The 22,124-nt window shown below is 53.5% G+C and overlaps 1 protein-coding gene across 1 annotated transcript in view; it reads left to right on the top strand.

The window, feature by feature from the left end:
• Positions 1-14,504, top strand: part of Pex14 (peroxisomal biogenesis factor 14) — a 150,208-nt gene extending 135,704 nt beyond the window's left edge. The window contains exons 5-9 of the mRNA XM_076563519.1: positions 4,170-4,255; positions 7,412-7,514; positions 8,686-8,783; positions 11,525-11,616; positions 13,293-14,504. Coding sequence (XP_076419634.1) covers positions 4,170-4,255; positions 7,412-7,514; positions 8,686-8,783; positions 11,525-11,616; positions 13,293-13,719 — 806 coding nt within the window. The 3' untranslated portion in view covers positions 13,720-14,504. The remainder of the gene's footprint in view (positions 1-4,169; positions 4,256-7,411; positions 7,515-8,685; positions 8,784-11,524; positions 11,617-13,292) is intronic.
• Positions 14,505-22,124: the final 7,620 nt, after the last annotated feature.

The following is a 22,124-nucleotide window of genomic DNA, read 5'->3' as shown; positions in this document are numbered from 1 at the left end:
TAAATGCAGTAATTTTTCAAAAAGCTTTTTCCATCTTCCTTCCCACCTGGAGCCATCAAGTTGCTGGCCTTGTATTCTGCCCTCGGACACTGGGGCGTGCAGTGATAGAAGAGTCTCCTGGACGCAGAGTGGGCAGGAGACAGATGCTGAGGGCTGGAGGTGGGAGGCAGTGTGCACTGCTTTGGTGGAGTCTCTTACCCTTGAATCCATGCTATGCAAAAGAGCCTTTTGCATCTGAGTTTTCCTCTCTTCATTTTGCCACAGACAGAATTGTATCACACATCTCTAAAACGAGTAAAATGGCATTTCAGCTTCTAGTCTTTATAGACTCTCTGAACTTTAGGAAAGATCATTCTGGTCCCTTTTCATTAATAATGAAAACCAGGGGGCAATAAAATGTTCTTAACGCGAGCCTGGCAGGAACGCCACAGCAGTGAGGGTGAAGGGTGAGCTGGCAGGGAACTACAGGTGTTTCTCGGGCCTGGGGAGGACAGAGCTCCTGCATGGTGGACAGCTGTGCAGGGTCTGAGCTCCCAGATCGCAAGCTCTGGAGGCTGCTCGGCCTCAGGGTCTCGATGTCAGCAGAAAGAGGTTGCGCTTGTCCCAGCATGGGAGGTGAGCCTGTAGGGAAGCAGCTGACTCGGCAGACTGCAGCTCTGCTCGGCTTGCCAGCCAGTACAGTTGCCTTCTTGTAGGATCCTCAGTGGCCAGTGGCAGTTTGAGAGTTAATGGTGAATGTGCTTTGCTGATTGCAGCACCATGGGGAGGTATTCTCTGGGGATTTGGGTTGCATGGACAGATGTCCCTCTGGAACAAGGGACCCTCTCAAAGAGTGGCAAGATCACTCTTTCAACACATTTTCTCCTAAAAATGGACTTCTCCCTCACTAGAGGTTGGATTTTACATCTGGCATGAAGAGCCAAGCTGACTAGAAGAGAAAGAAGGAGCAATGGAAAGACCCATGCAGGACTCAGAGACTGCATTCCAGGGGCCAACTGTGGGCTGGCAGAGCCTCCTGTGGGACTAGACGGGACTCACAACACACAGGGATGTCCACGACAGGCAGCGCAGCCCTTGCCTTCATGGGGTGGCCTTTTCAGATGTGAACACCTCACTGCACATCACAGCGTAGTCCAGACAGAGAGTGGGGACATCCTTGTTAACCCTAACACAAACCCCAGAGCACACTGACAAATGTCTGTAAACACACACACACACACACACACACACACACACACACACACACATTTGCATGCCACTCAAGACCATAAGCAGAACCAAAAGGAAAGAAATGAAGTATTTATGGTTCTTGTCACAAAGGACTAGTATCCACACTACGTAACAAAGTCTCTCAACAGTGAGGAGGGGAAGAAATGAAGTAGGAAGATGGAAAGCATACACTGTGCCAAAAGGAAACACAGACAAAATAAGATGGGTGCCCATCAGAAACAGAGCGAAGCACCATCCTCTGCTGCTGCCAGACTGGCAGAATCTACATCTGACGGATGCTCTGGAACAGGTGCTGGTGGATGGGTTTGCAGAGCCCTATGGTGGGAGTCACGACCACACATTCCTTCTGACCCGTGTCCCTGTGAAGTCTCAGGTTTTCTGATGGCCTGTGTGGTAGCTGACACAGGTCTACAGTGTGTGTGGTGCAGTTACAGATCAGAGAGGGATCTGTGTGTCAGCAGGGAGGTTCCATGGGGTACCAGCCTACTGTGGGAAAGACGCTGAGAAATGGGAGGGAAGAGGGGACTCAGACATGCGCCTCGTGATTTACATATGTATAAACATTCTCTACAAGAATAGCATAGAGCTATGGCCAGCGTTGGTGACAGGGAATGCCTCTGTACACTGACTTCTGTACACTGACTTCTGCTGCTTGATTCTTTTTTTTTTTTTTTTTTTTCCTTTTTTCTGTTTTTGGTTTTTCGAGACAGGGTTTCTCTGTGTAGTTTTGATGCCTGTCCTGGAACTCGCTTTGGAGACCAGGCTGGCCTCAAACTCACAGAGATCCGCCTGCCTCTGCCTCCCGAGTGCTGTGACTAAAGGTGTGCGCCAGCACCACCCGGCTGCTGCTTGATTCTTAAACTGCGAGTCTTGTCAGAACATGTAAAACAGAAATGGGAGTTGAAGGCTAGGAGAAGCCCATTATGTTAATTGCAGTTTTATGGCCAAGACGAGCTGGGCCATGTTGGGGAATCCCTTGTAGTAAAGGAGACATTCTTTCAATCCCCTATTGCCTCTTGAGAGCACTGTCCAGATAGGAGGGCTGTGGCCCTCACCTTCTTGGAGGTCGTGGGGTACTTGGCTTTCCTGGCTGGGTCACATGCCCAGAGCCCATCACTAAGTCTGCATGAGGCCCCGCTCCTCTCCTTTGGTCCCGAGACAGCAGATGGTGGCGGGTATCTCAGTGAACTTGCAGGCTTGGGCAGAGAGGGGAGGTAGAGGCAGGAGAGCTCTCTGAAGCACCAAAGCTGGTTACAGCCCTCCTCTGAGGGGACCCACAGTGCTCCTGACCCCCCTTGCTCCCACACTCACCTTTGGAGGAAGGCAGCTTTTCTCTCAGCCTGCTGGGCACAGTACCTTGATTCATCCATGACTGCCAAGTGTGCCCACTGTGGTCTCTGTCCTTCCTCTTGACAGAGACCCTGAGAGGAGGCCCACTGACCTCTGTTCCAGGGGCCTGGAGAAGGCAGGCCTGGTTACATACCCAGGCCCCTCCTGAACCCTTCTTGGGATGGTAGAGAACCCACCTCATATGTGCAAGGAGATTTTTACCTGGAACTGTGGGGACTTCGCCCCAGAAGACACATCCCAAGACCCCAGTGGAAGCCTGAGACTGGATAGAGTTTACCTTACAGATTAGGCATCGTGAGAGGAGCAATAATAGAATGTAACTATGGCAGTAGGCTATGATACAAGGCATGCTCCCATCCTGCTGTATCATTGATCTTGATAGCCCAGCATTGGTTTTTTGTTTTTCCTTATTGAGAACTTTCTTTTTTTTTTTTTTCTCTTAAGGGAAATGCTTAGGCTTTTCTTAGGCAGGTTCAAATTATCAGCATCTCTGCCCTTATACTTTGAGGCTATTGTTAAGGAAGCTCACGCAGACTCTGCTGAGATGCTGAGACAGTGAGTCTGAGAGTCAAGATGGTAATCAGTGTGTGGTAGGCAAGTAGCATATACAGTGTGGATACACTGGACAGCTAAGTGGAGTCCTGGGGAGGTCAGAGCAGGATGGCTCAGATTCCATCGTGCTACTTAGAATGGTGTACAGTTTAAAGCCTATGGGTCATTTCTTTCTGGAATTTTCCACTTACTCTTTTCAGATCACAGTTGCAGAAAGGAAGAACACAATAAAGGTTGAGCTGGTTGGTGAACTTGGTTAGGAGCCTGCCCTGAGGTGAGGACTGGATGCTCAGTCCACTTCCTCAACAAAATGGCAAATTCTCCTTCTCAAACTTCCTTGGCCTTTGATCTAGACTGGCTGTTTTCACCTTTGTGGCCTTGCAAAAGTGTCTCCCATTTCTAGCTGGCCCTAGAGCTAGCCCGGTGTTCTCCTAAAATACAGAGTTCTGATTGTGGCACTTCCTCTTCCAAAACCTTCACTGCTGTGGGCTAGTGCTTGGGGGGGGGGGGCTGACCTGTCTTCCTCACCCCACCCACTCTGGCCTCCAGGACACAGGCCTTGGCCCTGCCCCTTAGCACCTCAGAAGGTACCTTGCTTAGTCTTTTGCAGACTTGTGTCTTCAGAGCCTGAGGAGTGAGCAGAACAGAGAGGCCCAGATCACTGGTGGCTCTGGCTTATCCCTCTGTGTGGTGCGCACACTAGCCCTAGAAGGATCCTTTGTTCTCTGACGTCATAGGCCAGGCCAAAGTCCTCACATCACTTCTGCCATCTGACCCCCAAGGCTGGACACAGCTCACAGCTGGATACCTCTACCCAGCATTTCATGGTCAGGTCACTCCCATCTCAAGTGACGCAGATGGTTCTGGGAGCCTGGGAAGAAGAGAAGGCAGAGCTGATCAACCCTTCTGAGGGTCACATGCTACTTTGGACAGCTGTGTGTCTCAACTTGCCTGCCAACTGAGACACTCCCACTCCTAGGGAGGGATCCTGGAGACTTGTCCGAGCTTTCTTCCTTTTTTTTTTTTCCTACCACTAGGCCCCGGCGGTTCCCGATGGCGAGATTACGGTGCCTTGGCCATCATCATGGCGGGAATTGCATTTGGCTTTCACCAGCTCTACAAGGTAAGTTGCCTCTCAGGGGCTGCAGAGTGTTGTGGCATTCAGCCACCTCTCCTGGCCCCCGGCTTACTTAGAGAGGCACTGTACTCAGTGGATGCTCAGCCCTAGAGCACAGTGACTGTGGTGGAAGTAGGCAGCCGAGCAGGAGAAGCATGAAGGCACATAGGCACTGTGGCTTCAGCTTTCTGCCCTGGACCGCCCCACCCCCACCCCACCTGCAGCATGACCCAAAAGGCCAAGTCAGGTATTTAGAGCAGTGCCTAGTACCAGTGAGAAGTATGTAAATTTGAGAGACAGAACAGCCTACTAAGAGCTTGGACTCGCTGGGTGGTGGTGACGCACGCCTTTAATCTGTGAGTTCGAGGCCAGCCTGGTCTACAGAATGAGTTCCAGGACAGGCTCCAAAGCTATATGAGAAACCCTGTCTCGAAAAACCAAATAGAAAAAAGGAAACGAGCTTGGACTCTGGAGCATAGCGGTGTGTGTTGAACCTGACTCTGTCCCCGAGTCTGTAAGACAGACTAGAGCAGACTGTCTGACTTTGCAGTGCTGTGAAAGTATGCCTACCCATGTCGATATTCTCACTTCGGGTACAATCCTCAGTGAAGGAGCCGAGATAGGGAACACTGAGAGAGGCTTCAGTTTGGGCAGTTTTGCCCAGCTGCTCCAGCAAGTGTTCTGAGCACACTGAAGGTGGATGGGAGCACTGTGTTGCTCAGTAGGTCAGGTGTATCCATGAATCTTCTGGGAGTGACGGCTCACAGCATCTGTAGATGTCTCGGGGTTGCAGTGAAGGCAGGAGTCCATGCTTAGGACAGTGCTGGAGTGCTGCTGGCTCCCCCCCCCCCCCCCCCCCGGCTCTCGGGAAGCCCCTTAGATGCCCTTGTTCCACCCTGGTATTTACAACTAGCTCAGGGAGCCCACTTCTTGTTTTCTGTGGATTGTGGTAGCATCTGTATAAACGTGGGATTTTCCCTGGGCTTGTGAGTCAGCCCTCACAAGCAGAGGCGATGCTCATAGCAGAGCTGAAGGTATTGAACAAACATTTTCTCTCATGATGGCAGTGGAAAGGCTGAGCCTTGATCTGGAGAAAATAGTCTACAAGATGCACAGCCAGGATGGCCCCACAGCCAGGCCTGCTTACCCCGGAGAGAAGCCGTGGTCTCTTCTGAGGTCCCCCATTAACCCAGCCTGGTTTGGTGACTTTGTTTTAGGGACCCTACTGAATCCCCGGGCTTGCAGTGTGACTTTCAGCACATAAAGTGTGTTTAAACCGTGCATTCTTGGAGTCTAAGTTTCTGACCTCGTACAGTAGCTAATGACAGAGTTGTGGTGGAATAGAACTTTTCAGTGCAGTGTCTGTTGCCAGAATAAGAAATTCCTGTGCAGAAATTCAGATGCCAAGTGTTGGGGGCAGGCTTGGGACTTCCCCTCTCAGCTGGTGCAGTGCCTTGGATGGGGCAGGCTCTCTCAGGTCACTGGCTGCAGACAGGCACCAACACAGAGTTCGCAAGTACCAAGATCCTGTGAAGAGCACGTGATTGTCCCATCGCCTGCCCCCCACCCTCCAAGAGAACTGGAGGTGTGGCACCTTGGTTCAGATGTGACACAGAGATTGTCATCTGTTTCCGTGGAGCTCTGGCCACCAGTCTGCTTTAAAAAGAAAGGAAACATTGAAATGTTGGTCACAATGGGGACACAAAAATGTCTTCCACATCTGCTGGTAGTATTCTTTAAGTTTTAAAAAAGTGACGGGAGGGGGGTATCTTGCTTTGTACAGGCACAGAGATTTAGCCACAGTGGTGGCAGCACTCCCCACTCCTGGGCTCTGGCCTCAGGAACGGGGGGTAGTTGGTTATGCAGCTGAGAATTTCTTGACTTTTATACTTAGAAAACGTCAGGCTGCAGTTGATGAGTTCCGCTCGGCTGTGGGCAATAACTCACACTGTGGCTGCAAAGCACTTTGCAAAATAGAAACGGCTTCTGTGCATATGCTAAATGACGAGCTTCACTCTGAGTCTCTCCTGAAATGAGTTCTCCCACAAACCCCTGTGAGACCTGCTTTTCTTCACTAGTATAGAACCCATAATGGAGAACGGTCCCTCTTTTTTTCCTGTCTGGAACCCAAATAGACTGAAAACCCAAGGTCTCTCTGGGTAGCGCCTGCCAGGCTCGTGTGCTCAGCTGCAGCACTGCCCTGCAGGTTGGTGGACCTTAGACTGGGGAGTGAGGAGGTCTCCAGGTCCCAGAGTGCTTGGTGGCAAGGCACAGGCGCTCTCTCTGTTCTCCTAACACCTGATCCCTCCAACCCCTGTGCATCCTTGTTCCAAGCCCTACAGATCCCCAGCTGTGCCCCTGGGGAGGGGCTGGTCCTTGGTGCTCTTGTCTGGTGGCCCTGCAGTCAGCAGCCTTGGCTTTCTCGGTCCCTGGGGCTGTTTCTCCTCTGCCCTGTTTTCAGTTCTGGGAGGACCTAGGCTGTTTTGGCTTTCTTCACAAGAAAGCCCCTTCTGATGTTTAGAAGAGTCCAAGGTGCCCTCTTTAGTAGGCTTCCAACGTGCGTGCCTTATCCCCACCACGGAAGATCAGCCATCCCAGAAGTCTGTTGGTTTTCCTCTCGTTTCTCCAGCCGTGTTGTGTTTTTGCAGATCTAATACTGCTTCTGGGTGGGTGGGGCAGTTTGCCTCATTCACAGAGTTCGAGTGTTAGATTCAGAGAGGGGACAGTGAAAGCCGCTTGCTTCCCTCTCCTCCCCAGAAGCCACCATGCGGGGCAGTGACTGGTATATCCTCTGCAGACTCTCCTTAGAACTTTTCAAGTAGAATTGAAAAGCGTCGTAGAAATATATATCTTTAGAAAAGTGAATGGAAGAGGCAAGGTCTCCCTCACAGAGAGACCTTCCCGAGCTTGGGGACAACTCAGAGACCTGGCCTGGTCCGTGCTAGCCACCCCCTAACTCCTCCTCACCTTCTCTTGGTCTTTATCCTTTTTCCTGTAGAAGTTCTTACAAGGCCGTAACTGCATCCTGGTAACTTTTTCAAGCACCCTTTTTCTAGTGTGGAGTGTGTTGGGACTGGAGTGACCCGCAGAAGATCAGGGCAAGTTGGGCGGTGGGCTTTGAGAGACCTGAGTGCCACCTCCTCACCTGGCCCCTTCTTGCAGAAGTACCTGCTGCCCCTCATCCTGGGAGGCCAAGAGGACAGGAAGCAGCTGGAGAGGATGGCGGCGAGTCTCTCCGAACTGAGTGGCAGCGTGGCCCAGACAGGTAAAGATTAATGACTCCATCAAGTCACCCCTCCAAGCCCCTCACGCAGCCCCTTTCGGCCCCTCCCTCTCCCTCCGTCTCCACTCTGTGGTGACTTCATTTATCTGCTCTGAGAATCTGTTCACATTTGCAAATGAAGCCGCCGTCATCTCGGTTTAATTTGAAATTGCTTGTTTACTGTCGGCGCGGCCTCAATTAATTATGTTTTTACGGAAAGGCTCCCAACCTCAGAATATTAATAAGGGGAATAAAATGACAGCCTTTCTAAGGGCTGTAAAGTTCATTTTTAATTTCTGCTTCTATGAGGTTTTCAGGGGGGTTTTCAGTGATTTTCCCCCTTCCCTCGAAGAATCCAATGCAGGGTCAAGAGAGTCTGTAATTACTGTGGCTCTCGGGACCTCTGCCACCTCCTCTGTTATCGACTCCACACGGACGGCTCTCAGTACCTGCTGCCCCAGTGATGGCCCAGATTAGCTGGGACCTGTTGGGGCAGAGGTGCTTCTTCCCTTTATGAACTTGTTTACGAAGTGGAAGCTGCGAATCTAAACCTTGGGCAGGGGAGAGAGCCACCTGTCCCAGGCAGGAATCTCTGTCCCTCACTGGCACCTGTGCAAAGCTGTCTGGAATCCCCTAACTCATCTGTCCCATGGGCCATTGCTCCTAGGAGGCAGGGCCATAGTAGTCACAGGTCTCAACAGGTAGTGGGGCCTTGGCAGATCCTCAGTGGGGCAGGACCGAGTGGGAAACCCACCACAGATGGGGCTTGTACTTTCGAATTCCTGGATTTGGCGGAGACCTGAGCCTCAGCCCTCCTGGGACTGAAGCGGTCCTAGAGCGCCTAAGGACACTGTGAGGCCAGTGAGATGAATGATTGGAGCATGGTGGGAGCTAGAGAGCCAGGCACATCACAGCCAGGCGTAATTAGAGGGGAGAGGTTTTGGACGGATACACTGTTGACCACGGACAAGCACACAATGGAAAGATGAAGTAGAAACCCCAGAGGTTACACATAGTGCGGGTGGATCACCCCAGGCACAGATAAATTATCTGGGTGTGGGGGCAGGGGCTTACAGATAAATTACACGTGGCAGGGAGGCGGGCAGCTTGCAGGTATGTGGGCGAGGAGGGACCTTGGGCACTGACTTACCAGACATAACACTTTCTTCCCTAGTGACTCAGGTACAGACAACGCTGGCCTCTGTCCAAGAGCTACTGAGACAGCAGCAGCAGAAGGTCCAAGAGCTGGCCCATGAGCTGGCCGCGGCCAAGGTACTTATCTGTGGGCCCTTGGGTCCCCAGGCCAAGGTCTGTTCCATTTAGCTCTAAGCCCTGATCCTCCGCCTGTGCACTGTCTTCTGTGGGCCTGCTGTCCACCACTTGCCGTCTTCTGTCATGGGGTGACACCTCCGAGGCCGACGCCATCCATCTCATTAGAGACGCGGGCACCACTGCATGCACTGCATTGGTGCAGTCTGTAGCCATCAGGGCCGATGTTCCTGTTTCTATGCCACCTCCTGACAGCGGGGGTGGAAAGCCACCTTCTGCTGCTGGACTTTTGATGGCAGGCATGCCCCTGCAGGCAGGGTGTAGGTCACAGCCTGGCCGAGGAAGAGTTGAGGCCACAGAGAAGTGCACCATGGGTAGTTGACTCGTTCCCACTCTACCTAACGTTCTGGGCTCACCTTGCAATGGGCAGTCTCTAGACCCAGAAATCATGGGGTCAGATGATCTGAAAGGAATTAGAGTCACCTAGGGTTGACTAAAGTGCTTTCTATGCCTTGCTGCCTAGATCTGAAACAGTCTGCTCAGCAGCAGGCTGAAAGATCAGTCTAGCTGGGATAAAATCCTTGCTCTTCCATTTGCTAACTGTTAGGCCACAGGAAGTTACTTACACAGTCTGAGTCTTTGTCTGTAAATGGAGCTGTGACAGTCCAATCTACTTTGTTGCACTGCTTATGTGCTTAAGAGTGGTGCCTGGTACCAGCCCGAGCCCAGGATTCACCTCCCCAGCCTTGGGTGTGACAGTACCATCTTAGGTAGCAGGGGTCTGAGAGGCAGCATCTGTGGTCCCTGGGGTCCTCTGAAGGGTCGGGCCCACCTGAGCTGCTCCCAGGAGTGTTGACCAGACTCTGCACAGCTGGACTGCAGATCCAGGAAACTGAACATCTTTGCACTTGTGGTGGAGGCCGGAGTCCTTGTTGTGAGGAAGGTCCCCAAAAGCTCTCTCCCAGTGTCCATTCCATTTTACACATAGGCTGTCTCACTTCCTGCTCAGGTGGCTGGTGCTACCACTGCTGGGCTGTGTCCCCTCCAGGCCGCTGTACAACAGGCAGGAAGGCAGCGTGGCCCCCAACTTGACTGTTATCATTCAGATCTGTGGCCTGCCAGTGGCCAGCAGCCATTCCGGAAATTGGAAAACTGTTTTCAGGCCCTAAGCATGAGATGAAGACCACGTGTTGCCCTTTAAGGAGGGGAGGCTGGCTGTTGGGGGGCTGCTGTGGTCTACAGGGGTCACAGTTGTCACAGCTTCTGCCCACAGAACCTTTCCCTGCTCTCCCTGCTGAAGCGGGCTCTGGCCTGGCACCCAGGCCTATGATGTGTGAGGACTCCTCTTACCCCATAAACCAAAGATTCAAGCTATGTTTTCTCAGCTGTAATGTAAGTTTTTATATCTGCCTTCCAAACTCCTACTGGAGCACTGTAAAAAATGAAAAGAGGAGCTTTAAGTAATTAAAAACCTACATAAAACTGAAGCCTGTGAGTTTGCTACAACTGTTTTTAAAGAGACTGGCTAAAAAGCCCCAGATGTCAGCTTTTATTTCTAAATCCTGGCATCTGGCACCATGTGCGTTTGGAAATCCGAGTCCTTTGTGGCCAGTGAGTGGAAATTGCTCCCTTGTTAATGGGCTGCTGTAGCTTTCAAGGTCTCGGGGAAGCCAGAACAGTGGCTCCCGGGCCTTCCCGTCTGGTGGTCTGGGGTAGGGACCCTCTGGGGATGGACGTGAGGACGTTGACCGCTCCCTGCTCCCTCCAGACTGCCCCAGCCTCTCTTCCTGAGACTGGCAGCTGAGGTTTCTTCCCGAAAGGGTATGCCCAGCATGCTGTCTAGGCAAGTCTACAGTGCCCCACCTTATGTCAGGAACCATGGCCCACAAGGGAGATCCAGGGGTGTCCCCTCGGCAGCCTGGGGAGAGAATTGAGAGCCTCCTGCCTCTCAGGCCTGAATACACTGGCATTCAGACCACATGGCCACCCACAGCCCCAACCTGTGGACAGCTGCCCAGCCTTTCCTCTTGACACAGTAAGGTGTGATTCTTCAAGGTTCTGTGGTAGGAAGGTACCCTTTGGGGACAAGGTTGAGTTCTTCAGTCCACTCAGACTTGATTTGTCACAAAGAATGAATAAGATTGAGTGGGATGGGACATCCTCCTTGACCCTTGGAAACCTCTGGAGATCTGAAGTCTCAGCTAGGAACAGGCTGCATTAGGGTGAGGCCGCCATCTTGGCCTGCTTAAAGGCAGAGCTATGGACAGACAGCACAGGCACTCAGGCCTCTCTCCAGCCTCGCTCTGTCCGCGGCTTCCCCTGACTAGTTAGTGCTGACTGGTTAATGCTAATTTCAGGGAGGCATTATGTTGAGATAGCTTGTGTTTATTGGTGGTGGTTATGGAAGTATCCAATAGTCAACCAAAGTGGAAGATCCTCATGGCTACACCTAGGACCATGTCAGTGTCTGTGGGAGAGGTAGGGCTTGTTTGTTATTTACACAGGACACTGTGAGGCCACCTACAAACATACAGTGACTTCTTAGCATCGTTGTATACCTGGACAGGGTTTGGGGATTATTCTTTGGAGGGTGTTGTCACTGCTTGGTGTGACAGTGGCCGAGTAGGACACAGAATGGCTTGCAGCTGCTGCCCCCCCCCCCCGACCCTCCTGAGTCTGCCCAGCCCTGGCCCAGGCTGTGCAGGCACCACTGTGACCCATGTTACCTGTGCTCTGACTTTCAGGCCACAACGTCAACCAACTGCATCCTGGAGTCCCAGAATATCAATGAGCTCAAGTCGGAAATCAACTCCTTGAAAGGGCTTCTTTTGAATCGGTAGGAGAGGGGGCTCGGGGCTCTGTCTTGTCCAGGGTCAACCTGGGGGGAGGGAGTGTGGCTTGTGGGCTTGTTCATCTCAACCTTGTTCAACAGCAGCGTCACAGGTGGGACAGGACCCTCACTGAGCTGGGGCTTCAAGATCTCGAACCTGACCTCAGCCACTCCTGCCTCTCCTCCTTAGGGGCCCACACCAGGGGGACAGTGTCCCTAAGAGTCGCCTTAAAAACGGCGTTGGCAGAGAGCAGGGGCTGCAAGCAGAGAACTCTCAGGCACACGGCACTTACTGACACGGGACCCCTGGAGGTGGCCGCTCCTTCCTGAGCATGGCACCTCTCTGGGCAGCCTTGTCTCAGACAGCATCCCACTGAGGGCTACAGGGTGTGAGAGCTTGCCTCAACAGAATTAACCCTGTCCCTGTGAAGCTTCCTGGTGCCCCTGTAGGAGCAGCACATTGTTCTCAGTGTAGCCCTGACTGGGGAGTGACCAGGCCAAAAAAGCTGGAAGTGTAGTGTCCAGGAAGCTGGAATGAGCAGTCAGTCGGCCTGAGTGTGCCCTGCCTGGCAGGCTGTGTCTGGACATGTGTGTGTCTGCTTGGCCAGGGGCAAGACCATGACACCCAAGGTGGGCCTTATGGGGGTGGCAAGGATGGGTAAGGGGTGCTGTGATAACCCCAGGCTAGCAGAGCATGCTTCCTAAAGCCTCCCACATCACGATTTTCAGATGGACAGACAGACACGGGTCTCTATAACAGATGTGGGCAATCCAGGGAGGGCAGGCAGATTGTTCTTAGAAGTCTTTGGCTTTCCTAGAAGATAGTTGACTCTGTGGCCAGGGGACACATGCGGGCCATGGGTGACACTGAAGCCCAGAAAAGGACCAACAGTTTGGTGGTGCATTTGTGTAGCTGATGGGTGGTGCAGGGTCTGGTACTTGTACCACCACGTGGGCTCTGGGGTCGAAGGCTGAGTCTGTGACTGGTGCTGGGAGGTGGCGCAGTCCTGGACAGGAGCAGGGCCTGTCCTCTTTCTGAACCATGACCATGCTGACCTAACTTCTCAGGTCTGTCCTGGAATGGGCATCCGTCTGGGCTGGCTTTTCCTTGGTCAAAGCTTGGGCTCATAGGTTTCCAGCAAAGGGTTCCAACATCACCTTTTGCTCTTCACTGCCTCTGCTCCCCTGGAACAGTAGCCAGGATTCCCCACTGCTGCCTGGGGCTGAAGTGATGGACGCACTAGCCAGGGCTCTGGGGTTCCCAGCCTGGGCCCCTTTGGCCTCCTGTCTTCTCCCTGTGTAGCCACAGGAGTGGGGCGGGGACAGTGTTGACTGGGGTGGGGCAGGCCCCAGAGTGTGCTGGGTCCCCAGAGTGTGCTGGCCCCAGAGTGTGCTGGGTCCCCAGAGTGTGCTGGCCCCCAGCTGGCAGAGCAGCAGCTGCCAAGGCAGGTTGGTCCTGACCTGGGACGGGGTGAGGCTGCATCAGGGCGGAATGGGGCAGCACAGGGCACTTCCGGTGTCCAGCTTGACTAATGAGACCTCCAGTCCCCGGCCTTGTGGCCCCGGAGAAGCTGCTCCTACCCCTGAGCCGTTAGGGGTCAGGGGTCAGGGAGTGCGTGACACTGGAGGCAGATGCTGTCACCAACCTCTACCTACTTCTCTTTTTCTTCTTCCACTGCCAGGAGGCAGTTCCCTCCCTCCCCATCAGCCCCGAAGATCCCCTCCTGGCAGATCCCAGTGAAGTCTCCATCACCCTCCAGCCCCGCGGCCGTGAACCACCACAGCAGCAGCGACATCTCCCCTGTCAGCAACGAATCCACGTCCTCCTCTCCTGGGAAGGAGAGCCACAGCCCCGAGGGCTCCACAGCCACCTACCACCTGCTGGGCCCCCAGGAAGAGGGTGAGGGGGTGGTAGATGTCAAGGGTCAGGTGAGGATGGAGGTGCAGGGTGAGGAGGAGAAGAGGGAGGACAAGGAGGACGAAGAGGATGAGGAGGACGTCCTTGGGGTACAGAGGGAGGACCGGCGGGGCGGGGACGGGCAGATCAATGAGCAGGTCGAGAAGCTGCGGCGGCCGGAAGGCGCCAGCAATGAGAGTGAGCGGGACTAGGGCTGGCACCTGGCGTGCCCACCTTTCCGGGACATCAGCGGCAGGTGGGCACGCGTGGGTTCTGCCCCCACGAGGGGGCCAGCAACCCGGGTAGGGGTGGGGCTGTTCCCGGATGCAGCAGTGTGGGGTTGCGTTTCTGTTCACCAGCCTCCCAGACCCCTCCCCAGCCCCAGCCCTGGTGACCCTGGCTGTTCACAGCCAGGCGGAGGACTCGGGAGCCCTGTGCTCAAGCCCCTGCCGAGCCCCTCCTGGACAGGTGTCTTGTCCGGGTGTGCCCTTGAGTATCTTGACTACCTGACACCATGCATGGCCAGAGCTCATGTCATCTCGTGCCCCCTGTCACCTCAGTGCAGGGGGACTATGGCCCCCTTGGTCTTGCTCTCTCCCACTGTGCCCTGGCCTGGCCTGTGGCTTCTTCTTTGCCTGTTCCAAAAGCCGGAGCCCTGGACCTGCTCCTCATTTTGTGGGCCTGCCGGGACCCAGCCTCCCCACAGCCAGGTCCTGGCTGACACACGCTGCCCTTGGGCACTGTCCCCAGCCCACCCACCGTGTTGTCCTGTAGCCACACAAGACCATCCTCGCTTGCTGTGTCGTGGTCTGGCTACTCGAGGGTCAGGCGTACTTCTCCCTCTACAGTGGAGCCAGGCAGCAGGGCCTTCCTGACCAACAGCCACGTCTGTCCTTCCCACCGAGAAACACATGTTCATTTATGTGATCATGTATAGATTTCAGAATATAAGATATGACTGTACATAATTGTAATAAATATGAGTTGCCATATTTAACTCCTGACTCTGGCCTCATCTGCTAGCACCTGCTCCTCCTCCGAGGTGGGTCTCAGCTACAGCTCCACCAGGTGACCACCGGAGTAGGGCCCTGAGGGATGAGGGCTCCCGGGGACCTGTCAGAGTCGCTCACCCAGAACTGGAGGGGCTCCTTCCTTGCGCTGGTGTCTGTGGAGGGCAACACTCCCCTGAGAGCCGGAAGGAAGGGACTCGTTACTGTATATAGACCTGCTGCTGCGGGATGAGCTGCCTTCCTTAAATGGATGCACATTCCCCAGGAGCCTGTCTGTGCTCGGCTGGTCCCTCGCCTGCTCGCTCGAGTTCTCCCTGTCTCCTTTTAACCTTCACAGTGTGCTGAGCTGTGACCAGAAAGCTGGGCAGGAGCAGCGCCCTCCAAAGGGGACACTCTCTACCCTTCCCACTGGGGTCTGGCCAAGCCTGGACTCACGGAGAGTGTCCTTCCTGTCTTGTGTCTTGTGTGGGTATGGGCCTGAGAAGTGGATCGTGCCCAGTAGTAGCCACTACTGCAGGTGAAGTCACTCAGCAAGGTACATGTCCTTCCGATGGCCTCGCAGGCCACTGCTCCCCATTGTCTGGGCAAGGAGTGGGGGACATATCAGTATGGCTGAGGGGTGTGGCTTTGGGCTGTTTTGTCCCAGAAGATGCCTACCTCCCACCCCTCTGGCTCTGTCTCAGGTCTCCCCTTTATCGGCTCACATGAACCCTCTGGGTTGGATCTCTAGCCACCTGGTCCCTAGATAGAAGCAGAGCCCTGGAGAGCGCCCGTGCCCGCATTCTTTTCCTCATGTCCTTGAGGAAGCCATGATTCCTCATTCCTGGGGACAACTAGCCTACATGGCTGGGGGACCTTGCTCTCTCTCCCAGGAACCCTAAGGAGTCCCGGTGTCAGGAGGCAGGTGGGTAGACTTGGGCCATCTGGTGGGTGGGACACCTGGATCCTGGGAACATGGTTGCCGGGTGGTCACAACCCCTTTTGGTCCATTTGTTACTGTTTGTAACTTCTGAGGTCCCCCCAGAAAAGACTAGAAGGCAGATGCCCTGGGACAGAAATGAAGCCGCAGTGGGGTCTGGGGCGGCGAGTGCAAAGTGCTGGCCATGGCAGCCTCTCTCACCCTGCAGTGTTGTGCTTGCTTTGAATGTGAGAGCTGGCCCTGAGCATCCTCTGTGCCTCACCACCCCGTTTTCCCCACCTGGGGGCGTTACCAGGTCCGAGGGGCCTGGGCTCAAGCTCAGAAGAGAAGGGAGAGAAACCTGGCTTCAGCTTTTGAGGACAGAGAGTCTGGCGTGACTTCAGGGAGAGAAAAGCCCCTCCCCAAAACTGCGTGAGGGCTGCCTAATAAAGGCGGCTGCTGGACGGGGGAAACAGCCCTTCGAAAAAAAAGCCTTTCATTAGAAAAATAATGCATTTCATCCAAATAAGGTAAAAATATTTGGAATGGGGCAGAAGTGAGCAGCAGGCAGCGCCCGTCAGGCCCTCTCTGGAAGGCAGAACATTATTAAACTCAATTACGACGTCTTTTTATAAAGTGTCGTTTGGGAGAGGAAGAACCCCAGTGCTTGGAGGCCGTGCCCAGCTGTCTTGACCCCCCTGCCTGAGCTCCCCTCAGACTCTGGCCTCCCCCAGTGCCGGGTGACTCACTGGAACTACCTTGGGCAGGATAGAAAGGACAGACGGGTGGAGGGAGCCACCCCGGGAGGAAGGGGGCTGGCGTGGGGAGGGTTTGCCTCGGGCACCCCAGGCACTGCTGTGGGGAAAGGAGCACCCGGGGACTACCAAGTTTGTACCCCAAAATATTGGGCTTCTCTGAAGTGTATGCATATAAATACCTAAGTTAGGAAAGCTTGTGACTTGGGAGGGAACAGACGGATCCTCTACCTGGGCGACTGAGTTGTGGCTTGTGTTTACAGGATTCTCTATCATTCACTCACTGTTTTTAATAATACAACCCTCCTCCTCGTTCTGAGTGCCTTGGGCATTGATAGGAAAATGGTCTGTGATTGTCCTTTGGGGCTCTCATACCCACTACTTTCTCTGGGACCCATCCAGGCTTGAGAAGACACTGGCCCTTGGGGGTCTTGGCCAGGCCTCTGCTCTGAGGACCGTGCTGCCTCTCCCTGCCCAGGGAAGGAGGGGCTTGCTGTAGTCATCCTCAGGAGCACACTGAATTCAGGGCTGCTCTCTCCTGTCTAAGCACTTGTGTGGGACAGCAGAGGAGAAGGCAGAGGGAGGCCCCGCTCCTGTGGACTCCTCCCCGGGCAGGAAGCCCAGGCCTCCCGGACTTCTGGCAGGTGGAGCCTGGCTACTCTTCTCAACCTGCTCCTGGCCTGGCACGGGTCTTTCTCATCCAGACCCACCCTGTCTGGCCAAGTGGCTAAGGGAAGCACCTTAGCTGATACCTCAGGGTCTCTACACAAGTGGCATGCCCATGCCATGGCACACATTGCATATGGCCACGGGGGCCTGCCGTTTCCACACCCCAGCCTGCACAGTCCCATCTCAGGTCAGAACCCCATGGCTCCTCATCCAAACCAGTCTGCGAGTTCAGCCTGCCTTTTGGGCAACTACCTGAAAGATGAACAAGTCTTCCAGTTCACTTTCCCCGAGGGCTTTGAAGGCTGTGTTCTCCCAGAAGAGGGCGGGTTTGTGGAAGCTTTATAAGGAGACGCCTGGAGTCTTTCCTTGCTCCACAGCGAGGCCTGGAAGACTTTAAAGGAACAGGGATGTTGTGTCCAGTAGCTTGTGCCTCCAGTCCCAGCTACCCGGGAGGGAGGCTGCAGCAGTGAGGAGCCCAGGAGTTCCAGGCTCTGGAGAGATCCTCCAAGAATAAAGGAGACCCAAGTAAGTGAACAAACAGTAGGGTCGTGGCTGTAGAGGCAACTGCTCCTCCTTACGGTACAGTCAACAAGCCCACCCTAAGTTGAAAAGTTGAGTGGGAAAGTCCCATAACACACCAGTGTCCAAACCCCCCCGCACGGCAGCATGGCACGCTGGCACGCGGCCACTCCCTTTGCCGTGGCCGGTGGATTGTGAGCTACGGCTGCATCTGGCTAGCCTGCTTTGGTGTGTGTGCGCGCGCACACACGTGAACGAATGTGCACATAGAGGCCATCTGGCCAGGAGTGTCTTCCTTAGGAATACTGTCCACCTCCTTTGAGACACCTCTCATTAGCCTGCAGCTCACTTGGTCAGGCTTGACTGGCCATGAGCCCTAGGGATCCGCCAGTCTCTCCATCCCAACGCAGACACTGTAGGTGTGTGCCACCCTGCTAGCGTTTTTACAAGGGCTCTAGGAATTGAACTTGGGTCTTTGTACTTGCAGGGCTTTACCAACCGAGCCGTCCCCCCAGCCCCACCCCCACCCCCACTGTGGTTTCCATGGACTCGAAATAAAGCTATGGTAACTTGGATGTGTGTGTGCAGTTTGATGTCTGGCTAGCCCATCACCCCAACTCTGGCATCATCTCCAGGGCACTGCCATCGCCAGGGACCTGTATAGACACAGGGCACAGCAGTTGGCCTCCAGAGGCTCAGGCGGAGCTAAGGGTTGGACGTTTTGAGGCAGGCAGGGCCGGGTAACATTCCTTGGTGGGGAATGGGCAGGGTCTCCCTTAGTGACATGATTCCAGAGGCCAAGAAGCAGCTCTCCACATCCTGGAAGTCACTTTCTGTCAGCTTGCCCCCAGGTTGGGATAGCTCTTGCCAGAAAGGGTGGCACAGGTGGCCTTCTCTGTTTCTGCAAGGTCCCCAGTACTCGGGGGGGGGGGGGGGGGGGGGGTCTTGCTTCTTGGAGACCTGACCTGTCCTTAGGCAGCAAAATGTTCGTCCCTGTGTCCTGGCTCTGGGCCAAAGCCACCTGCAGAGCTGGGATCACCTCTCATGACAGAGAATGGACACCTGTGTTGCCCAATGGCCTGGAAACCCTGCCCAGGGAGGACACTGTCTTAGTGCTGGGTATCCCCCAGAGCCGGGGGCAAGGCCCACACTAGCAACTGGCCCCATTGCCTGGGCACCCTGGCCAGCCCTGTCTGGGAAGGAGGCGGTCCACTGAGACCAGCTGCAAGCCTGCACAGCTGTTTCTAACTCATTCCTCGAGGTTACAAAACTCTTGAATTTGCCCCAGTTTGGGTGTTGAGGCGTCACACACTACCACAGCTAATTAAACCCCAGAGCAAAACATGTTTTACAGCATTTGTACCAAATCCAGCAGGCCACAGGGAACCTCATGGGCCCTGGGCCCTGGGCTGGAGTGCTACCCACAGCAGCTAGCTCCCCGCCTGGCTCTAGGGGTAGGGTTAGAACCCCATCTAAGGGGGCTCAGGTACCCGATACAGGGGTGTGTGCCCTTCTTGGCCCTTCAGGGCCAGCAACTCATTCTCTGAAGGGACACCTGGTGCCTTTCCCTGGGCACTGTCTGAAGGTGGCTAGCAGGCTGCTTCCGTCATCCTTTGGTATGGTCTGCCAAGGTCTGTCCAGGCCCAGAAAGTCCAGGGACAGGAGATGAAGGGATGTTTTTTTTTTTTTTTGGGGGGGGGTTGCAGTCAAGATTAGTGAACTGCCTAATTAGTGTGCCCCTCCCCTGGGCCCCATGAGTCTGCCTCAAAATCTGCCTCCACTGTGCTGTGCCCAGAAAGAGCCCCGTGGCCACACCACCCACCAGCCTATTGCCAGCTGAGCTTGGGGCTTGGCTCCCTGCCTCCCCTCAGGCCCCACGGGAGGCAGCGCAGCCCACCAGGGCCTGTGAAGCTCCAATAATGGTTTTAATTTGTTGAACTTGTGTTTTATCCCATAAATTAGTCACTGTTTTATTTAACAGAATCGTGATATCCACAAACAACAGGCGAGTTCCAACTTGAACATTTTAATAAGACCAAAAAAAGTCTCTATTTTCATGTCTGTTACAAACATATTTATGTAAATAGCCTGTGGGCCTTGTTCCAGGAGCCCAGCAGAAAGGGAAGAGCACTCTATGCTTGCCTGGAGAGGCTGTGTGTGAGAAACACACCCAGCCCGGCACCAGTGGGCCAAGCTTGAGTGTGCCGGGCTCGGCGACGGAGAGTGTACTACAAGAACTCGGCTTTTTGAGACTCTTGGGAAAGTGACATGGTGTCCCCCGTGGCAGGAGTCAGTGTGATGGTGCTCAGTGGGGAAGACCAGGGTGGGCTCTACATGTCTCTTCCCTGAGGCCTTGGGCAGCTCTGGCCACTTGGAGACCAGCTCTGAGTGAGGCTGGCATGGTGCCGATGATGACAAGATTGAGAGTCAGGTCACCCGCTGGAAGTGATGGGGTAAACAGAGGCCATGTGACCTGCGCTTGACTTCGCTTCCAAAGGTGTCCTCAGCCATAGTGCCACCAGGGCCAGCAGCTTAGGCCTTGGCTTGAAGGCTGCAGACCCATGACCCTATTCCTCTGAATCTGCCACCATGTGCTCCAAGCAGGAGCTTCGCCAGCATCCGGACTGGATCCGGGTACGTGCTGTTCCCAGACTGGGCAGGTCCCTGCAGGAAGAAGGAAGGAGCTGAAGGATTGCCTTGCCAAGTGGCAGCCCTGGAGCCCCTGAGAATACACAGGAGAGCTGGCCAGAGTGTAAGGCCTGGGGAGGCTTGAGGCGTCAGGCTTCACTGCCAGGTGGCCCTACTAAGGAGTGACTCCTGAGCCTCGGGTGGGGTTCGGATGGGGCTGAGCCCTCCTTTTTCAGTTGAGCAAGGTTTGAGCCCCCCCCTTCCCAGCCCTCCCCACTCATCAATCTATAGCAAATAGTGGGAGAATCTAGCCTTATGCTCGGAGGCAAAACTAGTCTATCCGAAACCCCTGCCCTGCTGGCATCAAAGTGGCCAAGTCCCTCCTCCTGTCCCTGGGCACTTTGGAGACTGGCTGTGTTTGGGCCACCCCACACATTTGGGTCACGGCCAGCTACTCCAGGATAATTTTAAAAATAAAGATAATGTGACGGATTTTTTTTCCAGTTTTTATTGAGTGAAAATGTCAAACCTTGCATCAGTCATGCAAAAAAATCAAATAAATAAAACACATATATTAAATTTCTAATAGCACTAAATTCAAGTGGAAAAATATTCAGTTCTTAATAACCAGGTGCCGAGGAGACCAGATTCAAGTAATCAGGGCACGCGCTGTTCAGTTCGCTTTCACGGTCTGCATTTTTGTCTCAAAACCTCTCTATATATCTCTATATATCTATATATGTATATACATATAGATATATACACACATATGTGCATACATATTACTTTTATATTTATATATATACACATACATAGTTATAAAACATTAAAAAGAGCATTGGTGGATCAGGCATCATTTTCCTCACAGAAAGAAAATAAAACAAAAATTACACATTAAAATTCAAAATGAGCTAGCAATGGCTTATAGTCCTAATGTGCAATATGAAGCTTACAAAAGGCTAGACTTCGCACTCTCCGCGTCTTCTTTTCTTTTTTTTTTTTTTCTTTTTTATTTTTTGTTTGATTTTGCTACATTGAAAAAAATTTTTTTTAATTTTGTTTTTCCTTTACAAAACTCCTTCCACAGAGGCAGGTCCTGTGGTAGGTCAGACTCTGGGCGAACTCGCAGCAGCAGCATGGAGGCTCTGGCGGGGGCTGTTTAGAAATCACCGTGTTTCCTGTTGGATTAGGTACTCTCCACCGTGCCCTCCCTGCACCCTCTCCATCTCCAGTTCAGATGGTCCTGGCTTTCTGGCTGTGGACAGCCAAGAGGGGACGCGCGCACACGCGCACGCACGCGCACACACACACACACACACACACACACACACACACACACACACACACACACACACACTAGGAGACAGATAAAGAAAACCACTGTCCCGTTTGGGCAGGCTCCCCCTTGAAGATGTGTGGGAGGGGGCTTGCGGGCGGCAGCTTCACCCCTCTGCTGGGTTGGCCCGCTGTCTTCCAGCCTGCCACTGGCCAGGATCTGGAGTGCACAGGTTCACACCACAAGCCTGGCCTCAGGCAGCCTGCTCCTTCTGGAGCAGCGGCTGGCCATGTGCCTGCAGGTGAGCCCCGAGCTGAGCCCAGGTGGCCTTATTGCCTCCAGGAAGGGGTACTTTGGAAAAGGAACCAAATCTGGGTGGGCTGTACCAGCACAAAAGCATCCCAAACAAAATAATAAACAAAACTGAAACAAGAAGGAAAAAAAAGCCCTATGAAGCCACACGCATAACCAACAGAAACCCCCTCAAATGTTAAATTAGCTACAAACTTGTATCAAGAGAATAGTCGTTTTTTTCCTTGTCTCTACAAAATTCAAGTTAAAAGTTGGAATCACGCAGCCCCCATCAGTGCTAGTGTGAAGACAAAACCTCAAACTGAGGCCTCTAAAATAAATGCTAAACAATTCCATTGGAGAAATTGCACTCAGGTCCCCAATCCCAGGGCTGGTCTGGAGGCGGGGCTCAGCTCCCTCGCACCCACCTGCTTTATTTATTTATTTATTTATTTATTTATTTATTTATTTATTTATTTATTTTCTTCTTCTCTTTTTGTTCTATGGAGAATAATAACCTTTACAGGAAAAATACTGTACAACTTTCTTGGTTTTTTTTTTTTTCCATTTT

This window comes from Peromyscus maniculatus, chromosome 2, assembly GCF_049852395.1.
Source record: "Peromyscus maniculatus bairdii isolate BWxNUB_F1_BW_parent chromosome 2, HU_Pman_BW_mat_3.1, whole genome shotgun sequence".
Taxonomy (NCBI): Eukaryota; Metazoa; Chordata; class Mammalia; order Rodentia; family Cricetidae; genus Peromyscus; species Peromyscus maniculatus.
The sequence above is the reverse complement of the archived record's forward strand: the minus strand, read 5'-3'. Positions and strand labels throughout refer to the sequence as shown.